Source organism: Thunnus maccoyii, chromosome 4 (genome assembly GCF_910596095.1).
Source record: "Thunnus maccoyii chromosome 4, fThuMac1.1, whole genome shotgun sequence".
Classification (NCBI taxonomy): domain Eukaryota; kingdom Metazoa; phylum Chordata; class Actinopteri; order Scombriformes; family Scombridae; genus Thunnus; species Thunnus maccoyii.
The window spans coordinates 18,122,932-18,145,972 of NC_056536.1; the positions used below are offsets into that span (position 1 = coordinate 18,122,932).

The following is a 23,041-nucleotide window of genomic DNA, read 5'->3' on the forward strand; positions in this document are numbered from 1 at the left end:
AACACTGATGTTTGGAGGTTGTCTGTGTGTGTTCACCTTGATGCCATCTTTGGCTCCCTCCTGCAGGTATGGTATGATGGAGTGGTTCCACAGGTCAATGAACCACTGCCTGAACTCCGCCACTGATACTGGGCATGACAGGAAGAAGCAGGGACCTGAGGGAGGCAACCCTTTCTGTTAGCATGTCTCTTGATTCTAATGAACAATCAGGTTATGCCCCGTTCCTCTATTTTCTGACCCAATTTCCCAAAGCCAGTCTTAACTGACCCCCATGTCCACAATCTCTCACCTATGAGGAAGTCTGAAGTGCTGTGTTTCTCCAGGAAAGTGTGGAGGTTGTACCAGAGCTGAGGGATCCAGTCCAGCACGCGGAGGAGTGCTTGGTGCTGCGCTGCATCCTGCTCCTCCTCCTGGTAGTTTTCCACGGCTTTGCGGTGCAAGTACCTCAGCAGGAACCCGTTAGCTGGTTCCACGTTGTTAGAGAACATCACCATCCTGTGGCCACATGCAAGAAGTGTTTCTTTTGATCTATTTTAGAGCTTAATTTTGAATTTAATAACGTATCAGATAAGAGAAGTTATTGTGAAACTTGTATGACTTTGTTCTCACCTGAAGCTGAGGTGCAGACTGTGGTTAGATGTCATCTTCACAGGCTGATTGGTTGTTCCAATGATATAAGGACTGAAACATCCACAGATGACATAATGTTTCATTTTCAAATTTTATTTCAGCTTTTTAGTGAAATGTTTTAACTATTCAGAGTGACTCACCATTTATGATACTTGCAGGTGAGTGCTCCGTTGACAAGCTCAGTGATGGCTGCTGCATCACTGATGTCATCTATGATGACAACTAACGGCATTTCTCCTCCAGTCTCTCTGTCAATCTGATTTGCCAGATTGGACAGATACAACTGCAACTCCTGTGAAAGCAGGTTTGTATTTATATTACTGCATTAAAAAAGACAAAATAACTGGCTGACAAAAATCTTGAGTCATGTGTTACCTTCTGTGTCTGACGATGCATGTTGAAGGTGACAGCAGCACTGCGACCCTCAAGACAGGGCTCATGGTCAGCCTCAGACAAGTCTATCTGGCTGCGTTGCAGGAGGTAGTGGGCCAGACGCTGGGCCAGGTAAGTTTTCCCCGTCCCACTGGGTCCCGACAGAACCAGACGCCTGTGCTTCAGCAGCAGGCTGATGTAGTGAAGCATCATGGGCTTAGGAATCAGAGTCTCAAACACCAGTGAGTCGACACATTTTTCTCTAAGACCTGGAGAGAGGCAGAGACACAGGACAGAGAAAAGAAGAGAAGAGAAGAGAAGAGAAGAGAAGAGAAGAGAAGAGAAGAGAAGAGAAGAGAAGAGAAGAGAAGAGAGGGAGAATTTATATTGCATTCACTATAGAATACTTGTAAATACACTCATTCTTTACAATTATGTTGTCCATTCTCCAAAGCAAACCATAATTCTTCAACTGATTTTTTATTAATTTCAGTTTGACTTGCTTGAGCTAGGTAAACAAATCCCAATTAACATTTTGTTGCCTTATTTTATTGTCAAAGTTCAATTATCATCCTGTGTCAAGATACATGTGTGAAAGCTTTTCCTGTTGGTGCATTTATGGGCACTCTGGCATCACAGAGTCCAGGGTTGGCTGCAGGAACCTTTTTAATTTGATTTTCTGATAATGTGACACTTTTTGGCAGCTTCATTACAGAGACATTATTCATTGTTGACAAAAAAGTTTTAGTTTTCTGAACATTGATTTTTTTAGAGTACTGAAGTAAATTCAGACCAGCGGCTGCTTGGAAAGTAGAAAGTTAAAACCTTAGTAAACTTTGGAAAATGGTTTGCAAAATTTTTTTCAAAGGCCTAAGCAAAAAATAAACATAGCAACAAACATGGTTCGCATACAGTATGTGTCTACTTTCAGTAGGGGACACCTCCTAACCTTTCAAAGTGACAAAGATGCGAGCTGAACCGCTGCCTAGACAACGATGAGGTGAGGCTTGAGGTTTGTCCCCTCCTATCACCCTCTGCCCTCCCTGGGTCAGCTGATACATGTGCAGCGAATCACAGGACAGACCCAGGCTGGCTGTTGGGTCCACTTGAGTTAGGTAGTCCTGAGCAGGAAAAGCAACACAGTCAACATGTGTGAGGACTGATCCACCAGAATGGCAGCCATACTATCTGTTAGAACCACTCGTGTCAAAACAGTGAAAGAGGACGAGCGTGGACTTACTCTGAAGGTCTTCGCTATAAGAGAGTCAAGACAGGTCCAGTCAGTCGTCCCAGTGACCAGCACTGAGCCCAGGTAGTACTCCTGCTGCTGTTTACTTTCCTACAGACAGAGAGAAAGAATGCACAATTTCCCTGCTGTTTGATTTAAAGCAGTAGACATTATCGGATGTTATAGCTATTAAAGGCGTTCAGTGTGTACCTCTGCTTGATCTCCGATGCGAACCAGCACTCGTGCACACACCTCATCCCGCTGAGAAGACACATTTAGCATATCTACTGGAGACACGTCTGAAAGAGAGAAGAATAAAAGGTTTTTTATAATTAATGTGCATATGAGTGAGCTAGATATCAATGAAAGCTTTATGTTTATCTCTTACCTGGATCTTTACAATCATTCAGACTGAGGCTGAAAGACTTGGTGAGGGACATGCTCATCGGCTGTCTCAGAGAGGGTCCCAGGAAAGAGGCCAGGCCTGATGGCTGGGAGGTGGAGGAGGTGGGACCAGAGCCAACTTTCAAATGGTCATTTTCCGCCTTCAGGTTCTCCACCATTGACTAGAACACAGGCCGGTAAAAACTCAAAATCCAAGTTAACACACAAATGCAACATCACTCACACCGACATAGATATACTTTACAGAACATGCACACACACGCAAAACAAACCTGCATGTTGTTCATGGCATCTCTCAGCTGCTCCAGCTGATGAGCAGAGTTTAAGGCCTCCAGTCGGATGTCTGTCAGTTCCCTCTCTTTGTCCCAGAGCTCTGAGCGAAGCTCTGTCACCGCCCTTTCCTCGATGTCTCTCTCGTCTGCTGTCTCCATGATCCTGCAAGGCACAAGACGCACTCATCAGAGCCAGACACCCACGTGGACTAAATTGATAGGTGGAATAAGGTGTTAAGGCACTCACACAGACGAGGTGGTAGATGCAGAGGTTTTGAGGCATGAAGGCAGACTCTCTTCTGCTTCTCCCCCCTCGTGAAGCATCTTTGGGGAGTTGGGAGCTGAGGAGTCAGGAGTAGCAATTTCCTCAATGTCTGAGTAGGTTTTAGAGCCTTTCTTAATGCTGAATGCCTTGTTGAAGGAGCTCCTCAGCTATACAGAAAGAGAGGAGCAGAGAGAAGGATTGAGGGAGAGACAGACAATTAAACAAATATTCAATAAAAGACAGCATTTATTACTAACAAGGTAAAAATAAGAAGGTGTTAGGATTGTTAATATAACACATGCTAAGCATTAAAGTCGAAGTCATTCCTGCAAATAGGTCAAAGTTACAGTCAGTACATGTTTTTGCAGATGTAGTACCCAGTCACTGGGTCATTAAGGGTTACTTTGTTCACAATACTGACTGCACAGAACTTCACTGAAGGACAAAATACACAATAAAGTATGGTGTAAATGAAGAAAAACATGATTGGAAACGGCATTTGATAAAGCTCTGATGAATAAACGGAGAACTCCAGCATGTCTGCTGATTGCAACTCTAACTGAATTACAGCCATCCATTCAAATTAAATATTCACAGAACAGGCAGCCGATCAGTAGTCTAGGAGGTCAATCAGCAGAGATGGAGGGTGCTTGAGGATTGTGTGGCAGTTTTAGATGGTCCATCATGCTGTATGACAGAAACTTAAAGAGGCTTTAGAAGGACACAATGACTGCACTCACCTCAAAGACCTAAAACAGCAAAATAACACAACACAGAGGAGGGAGAGACTGGTCATACTTTGTTATTCATGCTGCTACTGTATGTTATTACTAAGGAGAATAAACTCAGCACAGACAAACACTAGGTTGTAAGAGTAAAACATGTAGTGTCTTTTCATTCTTACCCAGCTCTTTTTCTTCTTCTTCTTGGCATCTTGGTCCTTCAAGCTGCCCAAACTTGACATGCTGGTCAGGCTGTTGAGACTGGAGATGCTTTCACATGAGTTCTGACGTCGAATACGCATGTCTGGAAAACAAGAAAACTCAAGATAAAACACAGGCAGATGTGCAGAGAGACAGAAGAAGACAGAAAGATCAGCTAGCTAATCTCCACAGACAAAGAGTACAGCTTTAAACCTGCTCTATGTGAAAAGTGCCCTGAGATAACTTCTGTTGTGATTTGTCGCTATATAAATAAAACTGACTTGAAATTGACTTGACACACCTTTCATGTTATCTGGGTTGTTTAAGGCCCCTTGGATGTCCGCCTGGGCTTCTTCATTCTTGAGCTTCAGAGCTTCGATGGTCTCCCGCAGCTCTGACAGCTCTGTGTCCTGCACAAACATTTAATCGATGTCAGTAAGTTGCATTGGGATCAATTTGTATCTGTTTGCAAAACTCAGAACTGAGTGACAGCTTTTATTCTTATATCATTTTATGCCCGTACACAACCAAAAGCTGTCATGTTTTCTATTCACTGAATTATACATTTACTGAGTTGCTCTTGCAACAAGGCTCAGAATATGTGTCTTATCAAAGAAGAATAGGTAGAAAATGCACTGACTCTTCCTCAGTAATTAATAAATGTAAAGCATTTTAAATAAACACTGATATATTCCAATATTTTTGTAGGGAGTAGTATTGTCTGATGTTTTACACTATTGCTCAAACCCACAGTATGAGCTCATACACCTGGTGGGCTTGATCCCCCTCACATGTGAGAAGTTCAACAGTACAAAGACTCCAGAACAACAGGGCCTCTCTGTGCCGCTTATTGTGTGCTAAATTCGATCCCACTCTGCTCTAAATGGAGCCGTCCGGACCATCTCAAGGTTAAAGAGACTGCGCTCCTGGCTGAGCTGCACAGGTCAGCGCGTTGGCACAAACAACAAAGGCTTTTTCTCGAGCGGTCCAGACGGCCGCTTTCAGTGGGAGCAGCAAGGCATGAAGAACTAAAAGAGACTCCTCACATTTATACACCAACACACACTGAACAACCGCCTCAGGCTCTGATCAGTTCATTCACACCAAAACAGATACAAAGGCAGAAGAATGCAGGAATGTGATCTCTGATTCAGGCTTATCATTCAGCCTTAAGTGAAGGTTTTTTTCTTCTGCCTCCCTTTCACACTAAGTCACGCTGTGTGACTGCAGCCTGGGCCTCTAACCTACATTCAACTCCTCACTGCAGGCTGTGATCAAAGTCACCTCGCTCCATGTTAGCACACACGCTGCCTGCTCTTAGCCGACCGCTCAGTTAGACGGGCACAATGATGGAATGCAGCTGGAATTCAGGTTTGTGTGTGTTTGTGTTTGAAAGCGTGGATGTGACGGGTGCTGCTGGGTACCTTCTGTTCATGGCTTATTGACAGACTCTGCAGCCGAGTTGTCATCAGTGCCAGACTTTGCTCAAAGGCGGCCACCAGGTTTGCCTGTTTGGGAAAGAATAAAAACACAAGCAGCAATTACATTTTTCCCCAAATCTTTATCAAAGTAACATTTTTCATATTTTTTTATATTATCTATCTATGACAGAGCATCATGTAGATATAGATAAAGTACAGAGGGTCTCACCAGAAATTGACACCTATACAGGAACAGATTAAAAAGATTTTCATTGACCCTTTATCCCTCGAATAAAAGGTGTTGAAAAGTTGAACAAGAGAAAAAGGCTGAACAGGATATCTCCTGTGGAAATTCACCTCCTCCCTAATCTCTCTCTCTCTCTCACACACACACACCCACACACATATATACACACAACCTTTAGCCCAGAGCAGGAAGGAAAAATGACTTTCCATTCTCCTGTCCAGTCATTAATCCAAAATATAATGATGTTGTGATGCATGCATCTGTTTTGCCTATTCACTGCCCTCACATAATAAGGTCAAACAGTATGAAATAAATCTCAGGGGACAACACACACACACACACACACACACACACACACACACACACACACACACACACAGAAACACTTGATTGATGTGTGCTGTATGAATCCATGCATAATGCCTGCTCTGTATTCCTGCACTTGGACCAATGGAAACGCTGACAGGGTGGTCATACAAAAACAACCTTGTAGAGTAGAGAGAAAGGGCAAGGCACCTGTGTGTGCGTGTGTGTGCTTGTGTGTACTGAAGCTTGGGGAGAGGTTCAGGAGGAGGTTAGCATTATTCAGCCCCCGCATGGATAAGAAATGTGCTGAGACTGCATGGAATTGATCTATGACTGACATACCACAGCTTGGATTATAAATCTCTCTCTGTGTCTCTGTCCTATTTTATATGAAGGTTAAAGTCTTTGCCTTATGTGAGAACTAAAGAGTTTGTGAAGGAAGGAAGAGAGAGGATTTGGATGGATGGATAAAATACTGAGAGGCAACGGGTTAAGGGATACGGTTGGCTTGTCAACCAATCCAATGAAAAGACCCAAACCAGCAATGTGTTTGTCTATAAATCAATGCTTTACGACTTTACCGCCCTATCTGTGGCAATCAGACTCAAACTCAATGATTCCTACTGAAGACGTACATCTTTAAGAACAGGTTATGACTATATAGTGTATAAAAAGAGTAATTCCCTAAAATAGCTGGGTACTGTAGTTTTTAGCAACGATTAGACGACTAATCAACTGACAGAAAAACAATGGGCAACTATTTTGATAATCAATTCATCCTTTAAGTAATTTTTCAAGCAAAAATCTCAAACATTCTCTGATTTGTGAGGATTTGCTGATTTTTTTGGTTTTATGTGATAGTAAACTGAATCTCTTTGAATTTTGGACTGTAGGTTGTAGGCAAAACTAGCAATTTGAAGATGTCACCTTAGGCTTTAGGAAATTGTGATGGACATGTTTTACTATGTTCTGACATTTTTATAGACCAAACAATTAATTGAGAAAATAATTAGTAGAATAATCAATTATGAAAATAATTGTTAGTTGCAGCTCTACACACAGGTAAATGGAGAATTTGTTGGGACTGTTTCCAGCTGTGGATTTGGTGCACTGAGTATTTACAGCAGTGGGACGGTGTATGTGGGATTGCCTCAAAATAAACTACAGTGCTCATGTTCATCATAATGGATGAATGTCAGCCAGAGCAACGTTTTGGCCTGCTAATGTGTTTTTATTAGTTTTTGGACAACAATGAGCTCTATGGCACAGGAGAATAAATTATATCAGGCTTTGAATACACACACAATACTTCATTGTTGGTTTTGGTCTTTTAATGGGATTTGTTGACAATAAGAAAAATATCAAATATCACCAGACTTATCGTTTAACCTCTTGGCCCACTAACTGGCAGAAAAAGCACAAGTATAACCACAGCATTAATAATCTGGCCTGGTACACTAATTTAAATGTAATGTACCATGAAATTCTTGTTTGTTAATACATTAAAATAAATAGGATATATTGTGCAGTTAGAGAAAACTGTTCGCTCAAAATAACCAGAGAAAAAAAAACAACAAAGGAGGAAAGCAGTCAGAAACAAAAGAACGACAAAGCTAAAGGCACCCTGACATTGCTCTCTTGTTCAGTTTATGGTATCTCTATGAGTATCAGTTACCTCAGCCTCAGGGTAGATGTCATTTTGAGGTGAACAGTTCATCAATTTGAGTGACAACTATTGGGGTGTAAAATTAGGAGGAGGGGCAACTAATAGCTCTTCAGTTGCCTCGAGGTGAAAGGTTGAATATTGTTGCTTTAATGATGGCATGAAAATGTCATTTAAACAGACAAGTGTCTGGTTGCATAGAGTAAAGTTCTTCTCCTTATGATTTCTTATCAGATTAGATTTTTATTACCTACAGTAAATCATTGATTGATTGATTCATGATAAGTAAGTTAGCAGACAAACAGTACATACATTTGCCGACAACTGCGTAGTCAGGTTAGACACTTTCTCCTGGGACGATTCCAGCTCCCTCCTCAGCTTGCGGATTTGCTGTGAGGAAGAACAAGTATGTTGCATTACAAAATAACTGAGGATACTAAAGCTGACAATGACTGAATTACACACGTGACTTGAGTGGGTGTTGTTCATGAAATGAATGGCAGACTTGTTCTTCCACAGACAAAAGGGATGAGAGTGACGGATGAAAGGAGAGACATGAGACCGAGGAGAAGAAAGAGCAGGAAACACTTACCTCTCCCTGAATCCTTTCCTCAGCCTTTGGAAGCAGGGGGAAGAAAAGTCAAGATGTTAGAGAGAGATGAGAAAGACAAGAAGAGAGGAGAGGAGAGGAGAGGAGAGAAGAGGAGAGGAGGAGGAGGAGAGGGGGGGGGGTTGTTTCTAGTGTGTACTGTTGAAAGTGGGAGACTAGAGGAAAGCATCGTTGTACGCAAAAACATCCACATACACAACACATGAATACACACCACATACTGAACTGTAGCTACCTGTGCCTGCATGCTGCCCACACTCACCGAGGAGTAGGTCGATGAGGCGTTGGATGCCAAAGAGATTACAGACCCATGAACTGAAGAGAGGAAAATTATCAGTTGAAACAACAAAATAAACCAGTAAGAATAAGAATTCAAAATACAGAACAGTATATAAATGATATAAAAATAATTCAGCAGTTTCACCTTCGTCATTGGGTTCCTTGTCCCTAAAGGATCCAGACCGAACCATTCCCATGCTCCGGGGACGTTCAGCCAGTGACAGCGTGCTGCCCAGCGGAGACGCCCCGTACAGCTCCAGAGAGGCATCATGTGTTGGGATGCTGTTTGATCGAGTCATTCTCGGAGGTCCACTGACAGGGCTGGGTACTAATGAGAGAGCAGAGGGGTCAAAAGATAAGAGAGTTACCAACGTTACACAATATACATTAAAAAACTATTCTTAAAAGTGTGTGTGCATGTGTATATACATACCCATACTGGTCTTCGAGGTGCGGGGCAGGGAGGTGGGTGAGGACAGCAGCGGGAGAGTGAGCGAGTCGGTCATACTGAGAATAGAATGAGAGTGTCTCCTCTCTCCTTTCTCCTTTCCTTCCTCCTCAACCTGGGAAGCACCGCTGAAACTACACAGAGGACAAGGACAGTGCTGTTAATGATGAATGTTAGTGTAATAAAGGCAAATAAAGAAACTGTCACTCATTGTAGGGGTGTTGTTTTGTACTAGATTTCATGTACAGTGTTGTACGTAAGTCTGATGACATTTGGGAACATTGTGTTGTGAAAATTCCTTCAAACACAAACCATTTCTTTTTCAGTCATATGCAGTAAATCCTGTGCACATGAGGTTTGCTGATTTTGTAACAATTTAAATTAAATTAAAAACTCATCATACATTTAGAACCATGACTGTGAACAATGTTATCTTGATAAAAGATTTTTGATACAATACAATTATACGGAGAGAAGATTAAAAATAATATAAAATCATTGCATGGCCCATTTAAGATCTTTGCCCCTGTTATATTATGTTATATTTTGCGTTGCAAATCTTTTAATCAGCAGAAAGACAAACAGAGTGTTACCATAGGACACAATGGGATATAATTTTAAGAGTAGTAAAGCAGATTTTTATAATACATATATAAGTGACAGGAATGATGTCTCATAACCCTGTGGGCAGGATTAACACAATCTGTCATTCACACACTCTGCATGTGCGCAATTAAACGGCCATGCCCAAATTGCATGAGGTGTATGAGAGTGTGTATGTACAGTATGTGTGTAGCTGTGCAGAATTTATGTATCCACTTACCTTAAACCTTTCTTTGGCAGTGTGTTTCTGTCTCTCTGAGAACTGTGGAGAGAGAAACAATGTCATTATTTAACCACTGGTGCAGGGAGTTATTAAACTCTCAAGAACAGGCAGTCGGCACAAAGAAGCACAGTAAGACTGGCAGACAGCTGGTGTCAACTAGTAATTATGACTTCAGCTTGTGGGACCTGTGAAACACTGATAATAGGCCTCTAGTAATAACAGCCAGGCAACCCTACAGTCTGTGTGTGTGAATGTGGTTGCCTTAACTTGGTATTTAAAGTCCTAATGTAAATATAATTTTTAGCTTTCCCTTTAAAACAATTAACATACAACTAATGCAAAACATGTATTTCATAATATTTGGCATCACACACAGCATTTCCAGTGCGAACAATTAATTTACTACATATTTCAGTTGTAATAGTGTAATTGTCATGGGATGGTCATGGTGTTAAGGCATGTCATTTTCAAGGATACGCATTCTGAAATGTGGTTTTCTCATTGAATCATACGTTCAATTAAAGTTTCAGCTATTACAGTCGTATTTAAAGAGGTTCAGTTTTTTTCTATATGTAAAATAATATTCTTTGAGATTTTCTGATCTATGATTCTTTTTCATTTTTGTGGATTTTTATTATCACTTATTCATAAATGTGAATAGGTGTTGTCACTCGCTCTTCATAAATGCCACTGCTATCAAAAAATGGCTCCATACCGTTTTCAGTATAAACAGCATTTTCTCATGAAATGCCAACTGAGTCACCTTCCCATCTGCCCGCTCAAACAGGGAGAGGGAAATGTGTGATTGTAGCATAGAACAAAGTGATTATGATATCAAAGCCTCTCCCTGTCCACTCTTGCCTTCTATGAAACAAATGATTTTGATGCAGTTCCTCAGCTGACCAGTAGGTGGAGCTATATGGCAGTATAAATGAATCAGCAGAACTCAATCTCACCTGTCTGTGAGAGTCATGGAGATTTTACTTCCAGAGCTCCAGCTGGCAGGAGGGCCTCTGTCTTCCTGTCTGTCTTTGTCTCTGGACTCTAGTGTGGTGTAGCCTCTCACCAAAGTCTCCCTCTGCTCCCTCTGTTGCGGCTCTGGGGCAAGGCTCATCTGGAGTGGCAGAGACTCCATGCTGCGATGCAGCCCAGACAGTCGAGGGTAGAGCAGTGGAGTGCTGCTCCCATCGCTTCCTTCAACCCCGAGGGAAGAGACCTGCCTGGGCCCCAACCCAATCCCAGAGCCTGAGAAGCAGGCTGAGGAGTTGACATTGAGCAACGGGGCAGGACTCGGGGTCAGGCAGTGGCCAGTGGAGCTTCCTGCTGAGCTGGCTAAGTCTTGGAGCTTTGAGTAGGGAGGAATCTTAGGAGGCATGGAGTCCTGAACCCCAACCTCCAGGCTGCTAGAGTTCAGCTTGTCCAGCTGGGCAATGGATGGAGGCTTTGTCAGGCTGCGCACACCAGATAATCTAGAGACAATAAAACACACAATTGAAGCAGGAAATGCATATACATATTTTTTTGTATGTGAAAGTGTGTGTGTTGAAACATTATTGGGAAATTACGCATGTATATTTTGTTGTAGTGTATGAACCTCAGTACCTATGTGTGCTGGGTGAGGGTAGATCTGTGCCCTTGCTACTGCTGGGAGGTCTCAGCCCCTGTAGCTTCCCTCCGTTCTCTGAGGGGGTCTGAGCAGGAGTTCCCTTCAGAGACCCTCCTCCACACTCAGAGTCAGACACTACAGCTTTAGCTTTGGCTCTCTCTTTCTCCTTCTCTCTGTCTGTTTGATTGACAGGACTGGGACTTGGGATCCCACGACCCCCTACCTTACTCAACCCTGTTCCAGAACCGAGCCCTGAGCCCTGCTCTTTGAGCCTCGAGCCCTGGGGCGCTGTGCTGGAGGGTTTGATCAGCCCAGAGCCTGTGTCCATGGTAGTGCTCACTGGGCGAGCTGAGCTTGGCCGGGTTAGAGTCAGGGTGCTCGTCTTGGCCGGGCGAGGCAGCGAGCGATACTGGAGAGACGTCCTGGCATTTGGAGACAGAAAACCGCTCTGGTCGCTGCTTGAAACATCTAGACTTGTTTTACGTCCTCCACCACCACCACCACCACCAGCACCTGGTTTGACAGGAATGCCAGACGTTTTGGGAATCTTCCCCACAGTTGCAGAGCCGATGGGTATGGCGCTGCCACCTGAACTCATCACAGCGGTATTGTTTGTGCCATTACTGGTAGCTGTGGGGGGCTTCTTGAAGCCAAAGTTTCCACCAGCTGAGGGCCTGACCAGGCCGGACGGAGGTTTACGTTGCTCGCCAGCACCAGTGCCATTCCGGTGGTCTTTACCGGCATCAGAAGAGGAGCGCTGAAGACCTGAATTTTTCACAGCTAACCGAGATTTATCCATAGGCTTCCCATCTGACTTTACCGTACCTAGAGAGGAGAAAAGAAAGAAAAAAAATCAGTGATGAGTAGCTTGAACAGATTAATGCCTGAACGGTCTCTCGTGGTGAGTGAGACTAAGTGAGCCATATTAGGATGTGATAATGTGATATCTTATCTGAACACCTACAGGATCTGACTGTCTGCTGATGAAAACAAACCCTGTCTGAGCAGACAGACAGTGTGTAGACTCACAGCCAGCTTCACCGTCACACACACACTGTTATCATGCAGTTACTCCTCTTTTCCATCCTGATGAACTAAAATAGTTTGCTCTGGCTTTCCAGTAAGTGTATGTCTGTGTGTCACAGCTGCATAGTGCTGAGATTAACATGTGCAGTATGGCTGTGGAAAAACTGTCTGCGGGCACAACTGCATGAAACACCCAGTATAACTGAATTTCTCCACTCTTTGACGACTCTTTGGGGAAAAGGGGGTGGAGTGAGGGACAATTTGGTGGAACAGAGGTTGAAGTAAAATTCAGTTGTACATTTCCCAGTTGGCAAATTAATTGGACTTGTTTGGAAGTTATTATGAGAAAAAAATACCTTAAAGAGTCGATTAGACACATGTGCACTTGTGAGCATTGGCCACACAAGTGCAAGCCCACACTACCCAAGCTCTTAATTTGTATCTAATGGGAGTTGTTATGGGAGGTTTATATACAAGGCATTAACACAGTCAAAGAACGGCTGTTGAATGAGACCCACCGGCGTGCAGCCTTGGGACATCTGGAGTCACTTAAGGGTATTTATAAACCCGCAAAAGACACATAGGGGCAGACATATATACCAAACACACACACACACAGTTCTCAGTGATAAGATCTTATAGGAATGTGACACTGACAACACATTACGCTTGGAGTTCTTTTGTAAATGTGAAAATTGGGTTTACATGTCAAGTCATAAACTCAATCTATCGTATAACCGCAATGTTACACATTCCAAAAACATTATGCTGCAGAAACAGACACTGTTGGCGGTGAGAAGCAAACACACACATACTGACAGAATCCAGGCGTAAATATTAATTTTGACATAAATTAAGCCTGATTTGCTGACAGTGGCATTGAAGACAATAGAGCTCACATCTTGACACTATGGCGTGTGTAGAAGAGAGGGTGAATCACTTCGTGTCTCGGCGCATGAGGCCTGCATGTCTGAGGAGATCTGAACACGCTGGTGAGATTCAGACAGAGCGGCAGACAGAGAAATCCTTTGCGTACTATCATCACTGGATTATGAGGAAAAATTGCTAATTTGTATTTCTTCCCTAAGTCTTCTTCTATTTATGTCCACTATGGTAAAGGGGACAGCAGCAGAGAGTGGACAGTATGGAATGAAGATGTATTTATAATACACACACATACAAAAACACACACACAAAGACAGGGCTGAGCCCCATTCCTCCAGGCAGCCTCATGTTCCTGTCTATCATTTCCTGCGGTTTCCCAGGGAGACAAGCTGCCTTATTCCTAGACTCTGATTCTGCTGACAACGTTTCCCATCAACCATCACACCAGAAACACGTGTGTGCTCACATGTGTGGTTGTTAAGATAAAATACGAGTGGTTATTTGTATGTAACTGAGAGGATTTTAAATATTTGGTGCAGAAAAGTGGCTAAATGTATCTGCAGGTGTGTGCCTGTGTGAGGAGAGAAAGAGAGAAATGACCACTCGACAGCCAGTCGCTCAAAGCTGACACAATGATGAACAGCTGCACTGTGTCCCACTTCCAAACTGAACAATAACTCTAACTGGTACACTCTGACACAATTAAGTTAACTCATGTCAATATACTAAATTAGTTTGATGCTTGAGTGTGCTGCTGATGGACGCTTTTGTCCCACAAAGCAATACACATGAAATTGGAGGCGCTGCTCACAGCTGGAAAAAAATTAAAACAGTGTACCGTAGCTCAAAGGCTCCACCAATAGCTTAAAAAACAGAAAATAAAGTTTTTATTCTTTGGAAAAACATTTGAATTTCTCCTTGTTAAGTTTAATTGGTCGGGTCAGTTTTATTTTTATAGCCGCAAATCACAAATTTGTCTCAGAGGGATTTATAGGGTGAACCACATACAACACCCTCTATCCTCGATTTGGATAAGGACAAAACGCCACAAGCAAACAATAAAAAAAACCTTAACAAGGAAAAATAAAAGAAAACCTCAAAGGGACCAACAGAGGAGGGATTGATCGTCCAGGCCAGACTAACATGCAAGAAGTGCTGCATATATAGAGACAAGTAGCAGCAGTGGAAACACAATATGGAGAAACAAAATCAGGATACTAAGTAAATTAAGTAACAAATAATATCAAAGTAATATAAGTATGTTATAAGAGTTAATATATAGTATAGTATAATATTATAAGAATAAATGTGAGTTTTGGGTAAAGTTTAAAAGCTCTTCTATCATTTCCTGTAAGAACAAAGCAATAAAATTTACAAATATCTTACATATTACCTGCAAAACATTTACTATAAAGGTTAATAAATAGTACATACTGCATTGGTATAACATACTAAATTAATAAAGTATATCGTATGGAATAGTAAAACAGTGCTCATCTATCCCAAGAAATGCTGCTCTTTCAAAAATCTCATACAGATCGTTGCAATAATGCAAAAGCCGCAAACTTGCAGACAGACACACACATACAAACAATTGTGCCAAACCTCAGCAATGAACTGATCTCAAGCATGAGCAATAAAGACCTCTCTAACTTTTTAAGAATGTCAGCCCTTACAAGAACCTTTTCTAGTGTGCTTTCACTCGACTTCATCATCTGATAATTAGAAAATCAGACTCAGTGGCAGATTGACTGACCCTGATAGAGGATTCACACTGTTCACATCAAAAACAATAACAGCCTGGCGCGCAGATCACAGGCTGGTTCAACACACTTGTTTGGCATATCTGTCATTTCAACAGCTGGCAATGCAAACACAGGACAGTCCCACAGAAAGAGGACTGTTTACACAGACACTGTCTATCTGGACTGGCACACAACACCACAACTAATATCCTGTTGTTTTGGTTGTCTATACAGTATGTACGTGTGTGTGTGTCTGTGTGTATGTGTGTGTGTGTGCTTACGTAAACGGCACACAGATGGTGTGCTTAAAAGGCAGCTGCACAATCCCTACTATTGTGCTATTTGTGTGTCAATGAGTGTGTGTGCACGTATTAAGTGTGATGGTTGACACTCTTTAAGGCTGGCACAATCTCACACACACACTATTACAAACACACACACACACACAGTGTCTCTGGTCCAGTTGTTTTGGGAACAAGGCCTTTATTTTAGTGCTATAAATTCTCTCTGACACAAAAATAAAGATTGGATAGGAAAGGCTAGCCCAATGGGAAGAAAAAAAACACTGTTGGTCAGTGTGTGTGTGTGTGTGTGTGTGTGTGGCTGGCAGGAAGGGAGTGGGTGGTGATGGGCGTTTGATACATGGCACCACTCTCTAAAGGCCTAGAGGGTGGGCTGCAGCTGTGGATGAATGTGTGGGACAAAGACAGAGAGTGTGTCTGTGACTGTGTGGGTGTGAGACACTGCCAGAAAGAAGAGAATATCAAAAGACAGCTAGAGAAAAGTGTCAGTCTGCTTCGGTTATGCAACCATTTTAAGTGTGGCTATATATATTACACCTCACCGTGTGTGTGGGCGTGCTTCTGAACTCACCTGCCACTTTCAGCCCACTCTGAGAGGTATGTGTGATTGGGGACGTGACTCCCACAGGTGGGTTTCTTCCTTTCTTCAACACATTTCCGTGGCCCAGGGTCTGAGGTTTTTTCAGCTCACCCTTCCCTCCTTCCAGCCCTTCCCCATGCGGACGTGTTTTTTTCCATTTATTGGCTGATTCTGACTTGAGGCTTCCTGTATCGTAGACGCTGCTGCCCTGGCTCTTGCGGCTGGGTTTGCTGTCGTCAGTGTCCCAAGACAGACCACTTTCCACCAAAGATCTTTTCTCTGCATCTGTGCGCATCTAGAGAGACAACGACAGAAACATGCTTAGAGACACTGTATCAAGACAACACACAATACAATATTAATAAGAAGTCAGATAAATAATCATAATATAAACACTATAATTATTCGGATTTCTCTGGTGAGTTGTTTGCAAGGTTTCCACTGCCTATCCACATCAAAAGTGGCCTGACTGAACATCTTACAACCAGAATTAAAAAACAAAAAGCATCATAACAACAAAGTGCTGCCATACAACGAGGAAGCCAGAAAGAAAACACACCCCATTAATCCCACAGACAATTATCTAGTAAAATGGAAAACAGCTCCCATATGAATTTGGTTTAATTGGTGACATTTTGACCAAACCTGAGGAAGGCCTGAGGCTACATTAATGTTTGCATCCACCACCTTTCCCACAAGGTTTTTGTGAAGGTGTAAGCAACTAACTTTGTCATTTTATTAAGTAGCTATACAAAGACTTTAATCAATATTAGAAGATAGTCTAAATCTACATTTGGAAATTTGAACCATTTTTGTGGCTGTGGATAGGGTGGTTAGATGAAAAGCTGCAGGCACTTCTTGCACTCATATTCAACTCGTGTTGTGTAGCCCTTAAATTGAGTACTTAGTGTTCAACATTGGTCACCGTTTGAAAACAAGACTAAGTGTCTACAGCCGTGCCTGCTCCTCTGTGAGGCTGTACTCAGGCACAGCAGTGCTTTGAGCTATTAGGGTTAAGGAATATTTGCTTATTAGTACAAACAACAATGTACAGCTTGTGTAAGCTAGATGGGAATGTCTTTAGTTGTGCACATATTTGGTCATATATCAGAATATTGGTCAAATCAAAATTTAGACCTGATGATGGCACTAGATGAACAGTTAAGGGACCACCACAAGTTATTACAATTCATACCGAGTGGGATTCCATCCAATACAATTAACTAAAAACCACAAATGTCAACTAGCTAGAGGAAATGTCAGGAGGTCACTAAAGCCAGCAGGATTCATCCTCTGGGAAACATGAATGTCTGTACAATATTTCATGGTAATGCATCCCATAGTTGTTGAGATATTTCAGTCTGGACTAGATTGGTGCACTGACCAACACTGTCATCCCTAAAGCCGCATGACTAGCGTGTTTAAAAAGGCATTTGATGAGGTGTGTGGAGTCAGACAGAGCCTCAGACTCTTCTTCATCCTGTTACTTTCTGAGTAGAAAAACATGTCTGACACAGTCAAGCCCAAAACACCCTTACTGATGTCTCACCTCCCCAGTCTGAATCCTATTGTATGCTCTGTTTGAACACTTCAAAAAAGACGTAGACAGAGACAGCAGGGGGGGAACCTGCTCAACACATACATACACACATACATAGTGTGCGTACGCATGTACACACAGGCAGGCTCACACACACACTTACACACCTGACCTACACAGAGAAAATAGACAACGCAGCCTAAATAATCCAATCAGGGAGAATGTTAAACTAAAGGAAATGTGAAAGGAAAAGCAGCTAATTATTCAGTCACGGTCTTCTGTGTGTGTATATGGTGAATATAAACAATAAGTAATGCGTGTGTAAGTGAGTGTTTATGGGAGTCTACATGAGGATGGATATGACTAGTTTTCACAGAGGCAGATTACTCGCCCCCCCCCCATAGTGGACCGACAGTTACACAATGCATCAGGAGGTGTGTGTGTGTGTGTGTGCCAGTTCAAGCCATTGCACCCAGCAGTTCTCATGAGGACTCATATACTGAATTCCTTTTTTATTAAAACCAATAGACCCCATGGGCAGGTTCACATCACATGAGGAGGAGGTATGCTTAGTGTGTGTATGTGTATGTGTGTGTGAGAGAGAGAGTGTCCTGTCAGACCAGACCTTGTTGATAAAACATTGTCATTTCCTCACACACATTCTCTGATTATTGAAACAGAGGGGGATGAGACACACATCTGGCCAGATAGCCGTGACTAAACAGGGATAACACAAACAGACGAACCAGACAGTAAGGCAGATAGGCACACTCACACACACACACACACAAAGGTATTGAGAAAATAAGGTGTATTATCGCAAATACTTGGTCCATCTCCATGTGGAAATGAGGAAATCCAAGTTTTGTACCACTATTTTTTTTATGTGCCCCTGTCTTCCATTATCCTCCTCTCCTCCACCCCCTATCCCTGTTGAGTATATTATACAATATGTGGGAGGGATGAGCAATGGATGTTAAGTCAGATTTGCCTTTAAGGAAATTAAAATCAACAGGAGTGAAAAGGGAAAAGATGAAACATCAGAGACAACAGAAACCGTGAAATGGTTTTGGGACACAAAGAGAAAGCGATAAGGAAAAGCATCAGCTGAGAATGGCAAGAGAACGGGGAGCCATGTATATAAGGCAATGTGGGGTGCATGATGATGTGATGATTGGTTGCCATGGTGATGATGCCATAGGGGGTAATGGTTGCTATGAGTCCTGCAACATGGCGTGGAGGGAGGTTCCCTGGTTCTTCCGGCTCGCTGGCCCGGATGCAGGCCTGCAGATGGCCCTGTGTGTGCGTGTTTGTGTGTGTGTGTATGTTTGTGTGTGTGTGTGTGCGTGTGTGTGTGTGTGTGTGTGCAGATGGCCATGTTCTAGACCTGTCCTTCAGTATACGGGAGGAGACAAAGACCCATGCTCTCAGCATCCCTGCTCTTTGGTTGCTATGGTTACGACTGATTTCCCCTCTCTCCCTCTCTCTCTAACTCTTCTCTCCCTGTGTCTCTCTCTCTCTCTGTAAAATCCAACTACATCAGTCACATTAACCACATTGCGGAGGTGTGACCTACATCAGACACTCTGGGAAAACACAGACACACACAAACACACACTGTCTGGAACCCGTACAGCTACAGATGGATCCTCAAGCAGTGCTGTAGACAGGATTTTAGAAGCACTGATTCTCAAATCCTCCTATCCCCAGAGGACCACAGCATATATACAGTAAATCAATGCATTTCAATGTATTATGCGGACAAAAATAATCACTCAGGACAGTTTCTACTTCCAGTCAGTCCAATTATACTACTGAACAGGGCCAAAACCACAGGCTGTGTATCAGCTGAATCAGGTAGGTGGCTAGAAGATTAAACCTATTTATTTAATCAGAGGTTAAATTGGAATAATAAAAGTGCCAGACCCCTAAAACATCCATGGCGTAGCAAATTTACAAGATTTTAGGGATAAGTAATGTCAGGTCCACAGTTACACTAATTAATCATTTTCAGAGTGTGCTGTATTTAGCTTAAAAACCTCCAAAATTAGTTTGGTTGTAAGTGAAAATTCAGCTTTTCAGACAGCTTTCAAAACCTCAATAAAAAACAAAAGGGAGCCTTGTGGAACAATGCAGCTGTTCTGCATGCAGTGTTGGTGTGTGTTGTGGTGAACATTGATCACATCACTGCAGTTGTGATAAATAGTATGGGTGTGCATAGAATACTTAATCAGGCTTTGTCTCTGATGTCAGTGTCCTGCTGCCTGTTGCGTGTATGTGTGTGTGTCCTTTCTGTACACAGACCGAATGTATGACACATCATTCAGCACCTCATCAATTCCTCACTGGATTAACAGCTTAATCAATACTACTGTAACAAACACACATGGCTAATCCATCTGTGTCAGACAGTACATTGTGTGAATGCTCACATGTATGTTACTTACCACTATGGCAGAGTTTCTGCGGGAGCCAATGGGAGTGGTAGGAAGGGAGTTGAGAGTGGGGCTTGTGTTGAACTCTTCAGAGCTCAGGTTGTCCGAGCCGTCGCTCAGGCCACTGCTGATGGAACTGCTCTCATCCCAACTAAAGGAAACAATGACAAAGAGGATAATATTCATATATTAAATCATAACTTGTAGTTACAAAGATGTCTTACCAAACAAAAACACTATAATATCGGGTCAAAAATACAATCATTGTTTCCCAAAGCCCAAGATGCAACCGTGAAATTCCTTGTTTTGTCCTGACCAACAGTCCACAACCCAAAGATATTCAGTTTACTATCACAGAAGACTAAAGAAACCAGAAAATATTCACATTTGAGAAGCTGGAACCAGAGAATTAAGACATTTTTTCTTAAAAAATGACTCAAAACGATAAATCGATCGTCAAAACAGTTGCTGATTAATTTGCTGTCTAGAAAATGAATCGCCGACTAGTCTAATCAATTAATCGACAAATCATTGCAGTCCTAGTAATTAGGTTATACCCAGATGGATGTAATCCTATTTTTGGTGCACATATTTGGCCAAGTAATTGGGTAGACTCTCGTCAATCAAGCATCCACCTTTCTGAAAGTCTCTTTGCTCAGGACCTCCAATCTCTCCCAACTCCAAGGATATGCAGTAGCTAATTCTGTTTCCCCGCAGGGATCGATCGGATATCATACCACCAACACGCTCTCATAACCAAGAATAGCTGATAAAACAAAGCAATCTGTCTCAGTTAAATGGATATCTCCTCAAGTTTATACACTGCATGAGCTCCACAAGCTCCGTTACATCAGCAGTTGGCTCACTTGACTCCATGTCTTCCAGTTTGTCTTTTGATTAAATATTCATAGGACCTCAGTTAGAACGCTGCCTGCTCCATATACCTCTCTTTCACACTGCATAAGCTGCAAACACTTGGCAAACTGAAATTTGGAGCACCCTCGACATCATCTCAGCCCACACATGTAAAAATAGCACTGAAGAACATATACACTGATGTATGCACCCACAAGAGCATGTGGGAGTGGAGTCTGTGCCAAGACTATGAAGTCTGTCTGCTTGGTGCACATGTGCTTAGCTGTCTTCTTTTTTCACAAGAACATTTGTTCTGAAAATCTTAAAACATGTCTGACATAAGCAGGTTGGGAGAGTTTATACAGTGGTTACCTTCCATGAAATTTACATTGACATATTCTGTTATTGTTGGTCTTCTTATGCACATTACATACTATTAACTTTGCACTTCCTGCACTTCCACAACTATCTCAAGTTTTTTTGTACTATAACATGCATATTACATTTATTTTGCACATATGTAAAAACTTGTGGGTATATATGTTACCAGTCAAAGGTTCAGACACATCTTTCCATTCCCTTCAATGAGAAAGTGTGTCCAAACGTTTGACTGGTACTGTATATACTGTATATACACTACTTGTATGCGTATATGCAACTGTATATTCATTGAATAGATAATCTAGTTTTACCTTTTTATTTCTTTGTAATACTACTTTTATATACTTTGTTCTGTATTATTGCCAAATTATCTTATTGTATTCTAATTTAAATTATTTTATTTTTATATCTCTCAACCCGCCATGAATAATTTCCTGCATTTCCAACAATGTCTTTCATCAAACCTCTGAGGTTGTGGCTGAACTTGTAGCATTCAGCTGTACATGAGTTTTTCCATTTGCCCTTTATTTCACAGCATACATATCTAGTGGCTGCATTACACAATGGTGTTGTGTTTATTGTCAGCGGGGAAACTGGTATTTTTTGCCTCTTTAACAATAGATTTCTGCATGGTCTGTATGACTGTTGGATGACTTTTTGGATTTTCCTTTAACAGACCAATTGTGGTTGACATTTGACCATTTCCTGTCTGAACCTCAAAGATATGGAACACTATATCTAAATTAATGTGACCAATCAAGTCATATAAACCTCAAGAAACAATTGAAACAAATCTGTCATCTGATTCAACATTGTGACTTATAGGAATGAGAAAGGGGGAGAGCCAGGGAGAAGAAGAGCACATCTGCAATGTGTGTTTGGATATGTGGATAACTGTATAATTGTGTTTGTATACATCAAGTAGGTCATATTTCAGAAGTTAGGGGGTTGGGATCTGCTCTCATTAGGGTCAATAGGTTAGACTGATATCTACTGTAAAGAGGCAAGTTAAGAGGGTGGGGTTGCCTAATGAGGTCATGTATACTGTAGTACAGGGGGAGGATCGAGGGAGAGAAAGCGGTGTGGGCCTTCCGGTTGGGTGCCTGTATGGGTCACACTGTACCCTGGGGGATTTGGCGGCGGGGATCCGGGGGAGAGGGACGAAGGGAAAGCCCTCCCTGTCTAGCCTGTGGATATCTTGAACAAAAAAAAAGAGCAGACGAGATTTTATGTCTGACGGGGCTGTCATGTTGCCTTGTCTATATGGCAGAGTAAGATTAAGGGCAAATTTAAGATGACACATCTACTGTAGAGAGCCAACATACACTTCCTGTGTGAAATGCAATAAAAAGGTGATCAAAGACATTTCTTGTGAGTCAAACGTATGTGATTCACATGGTTTCTTTTTAAATGAATGTTTACAAGGTTTTCTTACACCTTGAGCTCATAAAATCGTTTTAGCGGATAAAGTCAATATTTGCGATGAAACTTTGAGGGATCGGCACCAAAAACATGTGGGATTATCTTATCAAACTGGCAGATGATTTCACTATTTGTTTTATGACTCAATTACAGATTTAACACCTTTCTAAGAAGGATGTCGTTTTTCCATAAAAGCTGATCCTGGATTCCGGTTTTATACCACATTACTATTTATCCTCTAGAATAAAAATGTAGAAAAGAACTAATAAACTTTGAACTCATAGGGAGTGGATCCATTTATACTCAACAGATGTGCACATGTCATTCATTCCTCATTGAAGAGACTCATTTCTGGACAATAAACCTCCT

The 23,041-nt window shown here is 42.1% G+C and overlaps 1 protein-coding gene across 6 annotated transcripts in view; it reads right to left on the reverse strand.

Annotated features, from left to right (window-relative positions):
* Window positions 1-23,041, reverse strand: part of LOC121895442 (neuron navigator 1-like) — a 108,635-nt gene that overhangs the window by 3,453 nt on the left and 82,141 nt on the right. For 5 of the 6 annotated variants that reach the window (XM_042408589.1, XM_042408587.1, XM_042408590.1 and 2 more), the window contains 23 exons: window positions 20,027-20,165; window positions 16,031-16,334; window positions 11,498-12,326; window positions 10,852-11,364; window positions 9,893-9,934; window positions 9,055-9,203; window positions 8,767-8,949; window positions 8,578-8,657; window positions 8,045-8,122; window positions 5,520-5,603; window positions 4,397-4,505; window positions 4,077-4,198; window positions 3,155-3,339; window positions 2,908-3,070; window positions 2,619-2,796; window positions 2,441-2,529; window positions 2,243-2,341; window positions 1,952-2,123; window positions 1,006-1,271; window positions 771-922; window positions 610-681; window positions 290-495; window positions 37-155 (listed from right to left, as the gene is read on the reverse strand). In XM_042408589.1, the coding sequence (XP_042264523.1) occupies window positions 37-155; window positions 290-495; window positions 610-681; window positions 771-922; window positions 1,006-1,271; window positions 1,952-2,123; window positions 2,243-2,341; window positions 2,441-2,529; window positions 2,619-2,796; window positions 2,908-3,070; window positions 3,155-3,339; window positions 4,077-4,198; window positions 4,397-4,505; window positions 5,520-5,603; window positions 8,045-8,122; window positions 8,578-8,657; window positions 8,767-8,949; window positions 9,055-9,203; window positions 9,893-9,934; window positions 10,852-11,364; window positions 11,498-12,326; window positions 16,031-16,334; window positions 20,027-20,165 (4,333 nt within the window). The remainder of the gene's footprint in view (window positions 1-36; window positions 156-289; window positions 496-609; window positions 682-770; window positions 923-1,005; window positions 1,272-1,951; window positions 2,124-2,242; window positions 2,342-2,440; window positions 2,530-2,618; window positions 2,797-2,907; window positions 3,071-3,154; window positions 3,340-4,076; window positions 4,199-4,396; window positions 4,506-5,519; window positions 5,604-8,044; window positions 8,123-8,577; window positions 8,658-8,766; window positions 8,950-9,054; window positions 9,204-9,892; window positions 9,935-10,851; window positions 11,365-11,497; window positions 12,327-16,030; window positions 16,335-20,026; window positions 20,166-23,041) is intronic. The other variant, XM_042408591.1, reaches the window with a different exon arrangement.